Source organism: Capsicum annuum, chromosome 3 (genome assembly GCF_002878395.1).
Source record: "Capsicum annuum cultivar UCD-10X-F1 chromosome 3, UCD10Xv1.1, whole genome shotgun sequence".
Lineage (NCBI taxonomy): Eukaryota > Viridiplantae > Streptophyta > Magnoliopsida > Solanales > Solanaceae > Capsicum > Capsicum annuum.
In genome coordinates this window covers 6,529,319-6,540,813 of record NC_061113.1, presented here as the reverse complement: position 1 = coordinate 6,540,813, position 11,495 = coordinate 6,529,319, and the positions used below count along the sequence as shown (strand labels likewise).

Below are 11,495 nucleotides of genomic sequence, written 5' to 3'. Positions count from 1 at the left end.
AAAAAAATTGCGACAATAAATTACATAAAAGAGATTATGAAAAATATAACGTGCATTAACTGTAAAATCTACTTACCTTAACAAATGGAGACAATGTTTATCAAGAATTTGAGAGAAAAATACGGTATTTGAAAAAAAAAAAAAAAGAGTGAAGGAAACTGAAATTGGTAAAGTAGCGTGATATTGGTAAAGTAGCGTGAAAAAAGGGTAAGGTAAAATTATGGGTACAAGTCATGCACTTTTCAATAAAAGGGCAAAATATTGCTACTTTTGTTATGACTTGTAATTTTGATAAACTATTTCTATTAATTGTAATTAATGTCTTAAGATTGCTAATTTATGTAATTTTTTCTTTTTTTAATCTATCCATATCAATATGACCTTTTTACCTTACTATATCCGACTCGACCAACCTGTTTGATATCCCTATTTCTCTCCCTTTCAACTCTTTTTTTTAATTAAATAGACTACAAGTTCTTTTTTTTTTTTTTTAGTAAAATGACTCATTTTGAGACAGATCTATTATCTATTCGATCGATTATCATCCGATAAATCGATTATCGATCCGACAAATCAATTATTGATCCGACCTATATATGAACAGATCGATTATCGATCCGACAGATGAGAAAATAGAAGTAGATCATTTTGCTAATTAAAAACTTGAAGAGACTTAATAGCCAAATTTTCTCAGTAGGCCATTTTGCTAATTGGAAACTTGAAATGGGTAATAGCCAAATTTTCTCTTTTAAACAGAGGTTGTAAAAAAAATAAAAAAAATCAGTCTCAAGTTTTAATAGAAATCTTCCAAAAATGCCACTATTGTGATTATCCAAATCAGGTAAAATCTTGATTTACCATATTACAGGTAAGTACATCATCAATTTTATTTCTTTGATTCTTATTTCTAAGCTCAATTTCTTCGATATCTTTTAGGATTTTTGTCAATTCCTCTTCAATGGCAGAATGTAGTACACCGAAAAGGATCACTCATGGTATATCCTCTGATCAACTATCTAATGACGATTGCCCATCTTTTGGTTTATGCATTTTCACACAAGATACTGATAATGCAGGTGCGGTTACATTAGGGAAAAGTAAGGATTTAGGGGAAGATACAATTAACAGAAGTGTGAAAAAATCAATCCATTACACCAAAGAAAATGGCAAAAGGATTGTGGGAGACATACCTTCCACAAAAAATGCATCTAAAAAGGTATAATACTCCTATAGTTGTATCAATTATCACTCCATTCTTATTGTATCATGTATCTGCTTTCTCTAGCTATATCATGTATCAATTTTTTTGTTGTATCATGCGTTACATATCAACTATGGATTTCTCTAATTGCATAGATAATAGAAAAAGTAGTATCATAAATATTACATTGTATTAGGTATCTGTAATATATAGCTCAATCAACAGACGGAGTTTTATTTATTTCTAGTCTATCAATTTTTTGGTTGTATCATGTATCAGGCATTTATGGTTGTATCAACTATCAATGTTTCATTCCAAAAAAAATTGTAGTGTTTAAAATCTTGATCATATGCAGGCACTGGAATATTTTGTGGAAGAACGCCCGGCTGACTCGCCACGCATTAGTTGTTATGGAAAAGCAGATATAGCAAAAGTTTTGAAGGACAAACTCAGCGAAACACAATTTGCTATGTTCCAAAAGACATGTTTCGGTGTATTTCTAGAGACGCCAAATTGTGCACTTAAGCCACAGATGATTAGGTGTCTCATGGTACTCGAGTTGAAGCAGGATAATGTTGACGAATTTTGGGTCCTTATTAATGGCACACCACTCAGGTTCTCCATCAGAGAGTTCGCAACTATTACCGGACTAAAATGTACCGGTAGTACAGAGCAATTTGATATACCAGGGAACACACCAAATAGACTGGTCGATCTTTATTTTGGTGGAGAAAATAAAGTCAAGAAAAATGATTTGGTTCAGTGTTTCATGAATAAGAGATGGGGTGATGACGACAAAGACGCTGTTAAGATAGCGTTACTATATTTCATAAACACCTTCATCCTCTCGATTGGAAATTCTGTGTCAATCAAGCGAAAGCACTTTCATATGGTCGAGAATGGCACCTTCAGTGAATATCCATGGGGTACGGATGCATATAACCAGCTTATCTCAACCATAAGACATAAGATGACCTTCACGCAGCAGCTCTATCGTATAACTGGCATGCCATTTGCCCTCCAAGTTTGGGTATACGAGTGTTGTTCAAACATAAAGCAATCATTTGCTAATCGTGTTGCTCATAGAAGCCCCAGAATACTGAACTGGGAAGTCAACAATGCTGAACTGCAATATGCTAAATTGATGGATGGAATTTTCAAAGATCACGACAATCCGGTAATGAAGTTTTTCGTTTAGCACTTTTTACAACAATCTCTACTCTGATACTTTTTAATCCTGTTAACAATTGATGCAATTTTTTACTCTTAACAGTTGGTTTTCAAAAACATGGTTTCAACCCCAGAAGAGGTTGAGATTTATCCAACTGCTCAAACCATGGTTTCGACGACTCATGTTCAAGAAGATTTCGATGACTTCAGTTCAAAACCTCCAAAGTTAAAAAAGAGGAGCTTGGGAGAATCCGGTATACGCTTGGCACATCCATCGAAGAAGCCAAAACAGAACGACCATCCACGTGTTCAACCTCATGCATCCAAGAAGACAAAACGGCCAAAAACAATGCAAGATGTCCAAGCAGAAGCTACAGCCCAAGAAAATGAGCACACTCCTACAGAACCTGATCGCATTCCTATAAACAGGACCGATCAGAATGTCATTAAGGAGCTGGTAAGATCCCGAATCGAAACCATTTTAATTTTTGGTAACATTTCGTGGTCTTCCAGCCATTTTTGAAACCACATTACCCCAAAGTATGTTCCCATACAGCCACCATTAAGGCCAGATGTGCAAGATGAAGCCAGTGTCCTGGCGATTGAGCACACTACTGACCCAGATTACGTACCCATCACCAGGAAGGATCTGAATGACTTTAAAAAGTCGGTAAGCTCCCGAATTTCTTCTTCTAGTTGTACCATGTATCTGATACCTTCAGTAGTATCATGTATCTTGATTCATTGTTTTTACCAAATGTATGAATCAAGAAAGCTGCATCAGGTATCTAAAGTATAATATTTTTGTGTGTATCTGGTTTCTTATGTCTTATTTATTATTTTCTAAAACATTTCATCGTCTATTCTTTCATTTTCTAAGCTATATTAACAAAATATTTTTTAATGACAATTCACATTTAGGTCAATGATCAGTTTCTTAATATGCGTCTTTTTATAAGTGAGCAAATAACAATGGTTCTCAAAGCTTGGGCACTAAACTCACAGCCAGATTCAAACAACAATAACGGAAGGGTAAGTTTTGATACACAGTATTTGACAATAGTAGTATATGTGCTAATATACATTTTTATTATTTTTAGGGTGTTGATGGCAAAGCCCCCCACAGTGTAGAAAATCAACCACTTAACAGGAGTGCGGATGACATGATTTACGCACCCTCCCATGTTAGAGCTGATGCTGTTACGACAGAGGAAATTTCGAAAGAGATCAACAATGCAGAAGAAAATGAGGTTTGGGTTTTTCAACAAACCTATTTCTACACTACTTTGATACTTGAATACTGATACATTAATTCCATACCACAGGAACTAATTGAGGGTGTGGATCATGTACCAGTTGATGTGAATCGAAAGGGTATTCAAGTGGAGGAAGGTTGCTCCAATACTACCGAAGAGCCGATAAAAAATGTGGATATATCTGATAAACCAACCAGTGTCCAACGCAAGCGTCACATTATGGAGGATGTGGCTGAAGTTCCAAACAACAAGCAGTTTGGTAGAAAACAAATGCCAAAACCAATGAATATTGCCCCTGTTTGCATGACGTCTGCACAACCAATGAATATTGCCCCGGTTTCCATGGTGTCTGCACAGGAATTTTCTTTTGATAGGTTCGAATTGGCAGATAGCCAGCTTCCTAGTCAGATCCCTGAGACTCGGAGTCAATCATTCACGAAGTCTTTACCAGAGCAGCATTCAAGCCATCAAACAGGCCACCGGGGCAACAATACTTCTTCAGCCCAAGCATTTGCAAAGTTAATATTTGAATGCTCAATGAGACTACCTTTGGAGGCAGTGGCTCATGACCCGACGAATGAAACAGAAATGAGTGGTGCAATTGCTGCTTTAAATGAAAATCCCTCACTGTTGTTTAACGAAGAACAGGCCAATCAATTGTTAAAACTCAAGTATGAATTCCCCTTCATGGTTAAGAAATGGAGAGACCTGGCTCAAGATGAATCAAGATACCGGGAATTATTGACCAACTTCGAAGAGGACAGGAAAAATCTTGATAACTTGATTAAATCAGAAAAAATGTTGAAGTCAGAGTATGCTAAAAGGGAGGAACAAGCTAGAGAGTTGGAAGCGCTCCTTCAAACGATAAGGACCAGGCAGAAAGAAATCACGGAAGAAAGACGAAAAGCGTCTCAAGAAGCTCAAAAACTCATGTTGTTAGTTCAAGAAAATGTTGGCAAGACACAAAGCACTAGCACTGAATTGGAAACAACAAAGATGCAGATGGATAACTTAAGAAAGATTTGGTCCAACTTTCAGTCTAAATTCCCTTAGGTGTTACTTTCAGGTCTCTCCTTCTTTTTGGAAAGGGTAGTTATAGTTCATTTGTAGATATTAAATCGAATGTCTTTTATAAGTATTTATCATTTGGATCTGACTGTCAGAACTTGCTAATAATGAATCGAATAAGTAAAACTCTAATTAATCTGCAAAATATATCTAAAATCAATGGTAAAGGGAATATAATGTTCAAAACAAAGATTGGCTAATGGACTTAAAAATGACAAAAAGAATGTCCAAAGCATCAGTTGAATGCCAACTAAATTTAAGTTGAAAAGAGCTTTTAATCAATCCTCTGCTCAACAAGTTTCCAATTTATGTTGCTTAATGAAAACAATATTGCTATCGTGAGTATAATCTAGCCTTTCCACATAAAATCTTTATTCATTTGTGTCGTCATTCTATGGAACTTTGACAGTGTTGTTGCTAAGTTGTTAGCTTTAGATTGAGTAGGGAGCTCGACTGAATCCGGATTCGCGACGGGAAGTCCCACATTGGGGGTAAAACATTCCCTAACAAAGGTGACTCTGTATTCATGGGGACTCGAACCCGACACATCTAGTTAAAGATAAAGGAGTGCTTACCACTTGTTGAGATATGAAGATGTAAAGAAGCCGTTAAGTGTTTGTTAAGAGTAGCAAGGGTAGTGTAGTCCATTTATATTTGTAATTATAACCAACTTGTCCATTTGTTAGTTAGGGAAGTTAGTTGTTAGTGTTAGAATCGAGAACTCAGTTATTGCGGAATTTAGTCAAATAATGTTATAATGATAATAAAAAAGACACGACAAGTTGATAATAACGGTAATTAAAGAAAATAAAGGAGGCACAAATTTAATGTGGTTCGGTCAGTGTGACCTACGTCAACGAGCGGAGAGAAGGGGTGGCAAAATGGATAAATTATATGGTTATCCGTTCGTTTTATCCATTTTAAATGGGTTGGGTATCCAACCCATTTAATAGTGGGTCAAATATAGGTCAATCCATATTATCCATTCTAAAATATGGATAACCCATGGGTATCCACTAATTATACTCTCCTTAAAGTATGACATGTGTGAAAATGTAAGGATGCGTTTGGAATGAATATTTTCTTTTCAAAAATATTTTTTTCCAAAAAATAGAAAATATTTTCCATTTTTTCAATTTTTATTTTCATAACTTTTTTTTTTCTTTTTTAACTTCTTTTTTAAAAAAAGTTAAAGTTTGACATGTGTGAAGATGTAACAATGTTTAACGTATACTTATTAAGGGTGTGTTTGGAATGAAGAAATTTTTTTTCAAAAATATTTTTTAAAAAAATAGAAAATATTTTCCATTTTTAAAATTTTTATTTTCATAACTTTTTTAAAAAAAAATTGAACTTCTTTTTTTAAAAAAATTGACTTTTTCATTTAAATTATTTGAACCTCCCTTTTCTCTCTCGTTTTTTTTTATTTTTTTTCTTTTTTCCTTTTTCGTTTCTTTCTTTTCGTTTTTTCTCTCTTCTATCGTTAATTTCTATTTCTCTTTTTTCTTCTTTTTTTTCTTTTGTAATTTTTCTTTCTTATTTTTCTTTTTATATTTTTTCTTTTTCTCCTCCCCCCCCCCCCCTTCTTTTTTTTCTATTTTTATTTTTATTTCTTTCTTTCACTTTTTTTCTCTCTCTTCTATCTCTAGCTTCTATTCCTCTTTATTCTTTTTTTTGGTATTTTTTTCTTTCTTCTTTTCTAATTTTTTTGTTCTTTTGAAAAATATTACTACGTCGAGAACAAAAAATACCACAATCGTTTATTGTATTTTTATGTGCACCATCATTTATATTTTTACATTCATTGATACAATTGTGTTTGTATTTTATAGTTTGCACTTGTATGGGTATTTTTATTTTATAGTACACGCTATTATTTATATATTTATATTTATTGATATAATTACATTTGTATTTTTATTTTATAGTCATGCTATAATTTATATTTTTATTTTTATTGATATAATTGTATCAAATATAATACATATTTATGCAACTTGAATTATACAAATACAAATGGTACTTGTTTATATATAAATACAAATGATAAATTTGACATACAAATACTGACGATACATTTGTATAAATGAGGCATTCATATTTGTATATTTTAGACTTAAACAACTACAATAAATTCATACACTTGTTTGTGTACAAATACAAATAATAAATTATAAATATTTACATTTAAACTATTCAAATACAAATAATAAATTTATTTGAAATATATAGTATGATATAAATAAATATAAAATACAACAACAAAAAAATAAGAGAAAAAATATTTTAAAAATGACAAAAAAGAATAAACGAACAAAGCGAAAAAGAAAATACAAAAAAGGTGAAAATGACAAAAAAACAACAACAACAACAACAACAAACCCAGTGTATTCCCACTTAGTGGGGTCTGGGGGGTAAGATGTACGCAGTCCATACCTCTACCTCTGATGAAGTAGAAAGGCTGTTTCCGAAAGACCCCTGGCTCAAGTCACGAGATATCACACAAACACATAGTACAGCACAGAAGCAGATGACATAACATAGATACGGCACCCATAAGGAATATAAAACAGAGTAAAGCAGGAATGCAGGTATATAAAGCAGAGGAAAGCACACATATTCGTAATAAACATGGAACACGGAACACGGAACATTGAATACGGAATCATAACAGGAATACCCCCCACCAATTAATTCCCTACACTAGCGACCCGAACTGGCCCTAATCCTCTGCCGTAATTCGCATCTTCTATACCTTCCTATCTAGGGTCATGTCCTCGGTGAGCTGTAACTGTTCCATGTCCCGCCTAATCACCTCACCCCAGTACTTCTTCGGTCTACCCCTACCCCGTTTAAAACCATCCAACGCTAGCCTCTCACACCTACGGACCGGGGCATCCATGCCCCTCCTCTTCACGTGTCCGAACCATCTCAATCGTGCTTCCCGCATCTTACACTCCACTGAAGTCACACCAACCTTCTCCCGGATATTCTCATTCCGAACTCTATCTCCTCGGGTCAGTCCACACATCCAGCGCAACATCCGCATTTCTGCCACCTTCATTCTTTGGATGTGGGAGTTCTTAACTGGCCAACACTCCGCTCCATACAGCAAGGCCGGACGAACTACCACCCTATAGAATTTGCCTTTAAGCTTGGGCGGCACCTTCTTATCACACAGCACCCCCGATGCGAGTTTCCACTTCATCCATCCCGCCCCAATACGGTGCGAGACATCCTCGTCAATCTCACCGTTACTCTGGATCACGGACCCGAGATACTTGAACTTATCCCTCTTCCCTACCTCCTGTGCTTCTAGCCTCACTACTACCTCATTCTCCCGCCTCACGTCATTAAACTTACATTCCACATACTCTGTCTTGGTTCTGCTAAAATGACAAAAAAAATGTAACAAAATGAAAAAAAAAATAAAGAAAAAACAAAAAAAAGGAAAATAATGAAAAAGAAAAAATGAGAATGAAAAAGAAAAAAAAGCAAAAGGAAAAAAGAAAAACAGAGAGAAAAATAGCTGGAAAAGAAAAAAAAAAAAGAAAGAGAAAAAGAGAAAGTTAAGGGAGAAACAAAAGAGAGAGGTTATGGAGTGTATTTATTTAGTAAGAGAGCCTATGGATTGTAATTAATCGAAACCTGGACTAAATTAAATAATTAAAAATTTATGTGTTCCTAAGTCATGTAGTTTTTCTTGTAATATAAGATTACTTTTGTCTTTACATAATAAGAAGTAACGGATAATATGGATATCCATATTATTCATTAGGTTTATCCATAGTCAAATATGGATTGGGTTGGATATATTTTATCCATTTTCACATGACCCATTTTTAATCCGCCCATATCCGACTCAACCCGCTCATTTGTCACCTCTAGTTATGAATAAGAAAGAAGGTCTCTATTTATAAAGATGAAAATGGGCTTATCAATGTCATTCATGATGTTAATGGCAGGGGCGGTTCAAGCAAATCTATGACATAAGGTAAAAATCAAACAGAGGCCTTATGTTTTTAAGAAAAAATAATTATTTTTATAAAGTATATTTTTTAAAATATATAATCGTATTTAAATTAATAATATAGTCAATGTATTAAAAAGTTTTTACTATATCAAACTCCTAAATATTTTTATATAAAAAAGTTTCTTTTTTCTATAAATAATATATTTCTTCAAATTTATAATTTATTATTGCTAAGAAAAAAAATGAGGCCCCTCAAATTTTGGGACCTTAGGCGGGGACGCCTTTTTTCCTAAAGGGTTGAGCCGCCCCTGGTTAATGGAAGATGTAAATTTCAACATTTTTATGTGAATGAGAGAAATTTATAACAAAATCTTTGATAGCAACTTTGTTTGACAAAATCAACAAATAATCTTCTAAAAGTCTTTGGTTGGCTTTTACCAAGTGTGAACCAAAGAAAAAATAAAGGTCACATTATAGTTAGTGTGATGACGGAGTTGTATATATATCACTGACACTCACTACTCAATTTTTTCAATGAACAATAATGAGAATTGATTATTCTTAGCTCTCTTTTCCTCCCATCCTTCCATTTTCACATTTATAAACGTGGTATCAGAGCTTTCATCACAATGATTACTATCAAAGGTGATTCGATTATAGAATCAAAGAGTCGATCGATTAAGTTGGCCCTCTTGGGGAGGAACAAGATAGGATTTATTGATGGCACATGCAAGAAGGAGATGTATGGAGAAGAATTGTGATTGTAAATGATAATCAAACATCATATTTAATGTGCTAAATTTTATATAAAGCAACTAAAAAACTATCAAATATAATATTGAATAGAGGTAGACTGAGTAAATATTGAGGAGAGGTGATTATACAGAATATCAAGTATATTTCAGTGTATCAAAATATGGTTATGCAACAGATAGGAGGTTTTGGGGGTTACACATTAGGACAGTAAGTTAGCTTGCCGTAGAATGTTGTCTTGCTTATCTTTTCATACTAGTACTCGTAACATTACTTTATAGTTTCTTATCTTCCGTTTTATGTTACTATTTGTTGTTTCTTGCATTTCAATTGTTATATTATTTGTTATAGTCATTGTTCAGAATTATTTGTTATGCTTTCTATAGTATTTTGTCATTGACTTTTTCACTTCCAGCTTTCTTTATCTCTATTGCTTTAAACTATATTTCTTAAGGCGAGCCTCTCTATCTCCAAAATAGGGGTAAAATCAATTTTAACTCTATCCTTCTCTTATCCAGTTTGTGGAATTACAGTTGATATATTATTACGGGTCGTTTAGTAGCTAGTTAAAATTATGAAGTTATTAATAATACAAATATTAGTTGTGCATCTATTAGTTATGCGGCTATGAATTATTTCATCTTCTACTTTATATAAAATAATACATCAATTCATTCATACTTATACATATATTAGTTAAAATAATACAACACGACATAATACAATATATGATCAGTATGGTGATAAGCTTTATTTCTACGACAGTCTCGCAAGCCGTTGAAAGACTAAGTGAAAACAATAAAGGACTATTATACGTTATGAAACAACATGTAACAACAATTCAAATAGAGTTTACTTGTACTTTGAGTCATGTTTGTTGGCGGTGGTTTGATTGAGAGTATTGAGAAAAAAAAAATACATGCATTAGTTAACGTATAATATTTGTATTTTGCTTGGTACATTTTATTGGTTATACATTGTATTGTGCATTGAGGATTGTATTATTAATATCTTAAAATTCATGATATTAGCAATGTAAGGAATTCTAATGCATGCATTATTACTATTAAAGGCACAATTATCCGTTCAAATCTTTTCCATATCTTTTTCTCCATATATATGAAGAATATTTTTATTAAAAGAAAAAAAATATACAATTCATGTATTTTTAATACACCAAATCAAATAATGCAAACATAACTAACGTAAGTATAGCTAACAAAAACAGTATTAATACGAATATTACTAATACACTATATTTTGCATTATTATCCTATATAATAAGTGGCAAAGAAGCAACTGAAGCAGGTTGTTCATGGTCGACATGCCTGCTTTAGCTGCTTCAACTATGATTTGACTATATTACTCCTAATTAATTATTATAAGTCATTTACGTATTATAAGTGGCAAAGAAGTAGCTGAAGCAGTCTGTTCATGGTCGACAGACCTGCTTCAGCTGCTTCAACTATAATTTACTATATTACCCCTAATTAATTATTATTAGTCATTTACGTATTAAAAAATTAATAAAAAATTTAAAATAGACATTTATGATATGACTATTTAGCTGCTTCAATCGTGACTTTACTATATCATTTATATTTAACTATAATAAGTCATTGAAGTATTAAAAAATTAATAATATCTAATAAAAAATAAAATAGACATAAAATAATAAATTATTTTTTGATGTTCTTTTAAGTTATTTAAGTATTACAAAATTAATAATATTTAATAAAAAATATAAAATAGATATAAAATGATAAATTATTTCTTGATGTTTTAAATTAAGGTTACGTGACCACTTAAAAAATAAAAATTATTTCTGATGTTTTTAAATTAACTTAACGTCTTACATGAAATCATTTAAAAAAATTCACAAGTATTTGTTATAATAATTTTACCATGTCACTTCTAATTAGTAGAATAAAAGAAAAAATATTATAAATCACAGTAATTAAAAAAATAAATTATTTAAAAAATATAATTGACTATTAATACCACAAAAGTTTGCACAACTTAAAATATTATTATATAAATTTCATCAATCTAAATATAATAATATATGTCTAAC

The 11,495-nt window shown here is 32.3% G+C and overlaps 1 protein-coding gene across 2 annotated transcripts; it reads left to right on the top strand.

Moving 5' to 3' along the window:
* Positions 1–906: 906 nt before the first annotated feature.
* Positions 907–4,767, top strand: LOC107866581. 2 transcript variants are annotated; one of them, XM_016712608.2, is made up of 8 exons: positions 907–995; positions 1,077–1,216; positions 1,557–2,378; positions 2,475–2,828; positions 2,928–3,041; positions 3,293–3,403; positions 3,472–3,621; positions 3,697–4,767. In XM_016712608.2, exons 1-8 carry the CDS (start codon positions 959–961, stop codon positions 4,678–4,680), a joined length of 2,712 nt encoding a protein of 903 aa, XP_016568094.1. In that variant the 5' UTR covers positions 907–958; the 3' UTR covers positions 4,681–4,767. The 2 variants fall into 2 exon arrangements, with proteins under 2 accessions (XP_016568094.1, XP_047264927.1); XM_047408971.1 differs by having other exon boundaries at positions 910–1,216.
* Positions 4,768–11,495: the final 6,728 nt, after the last annotated feature.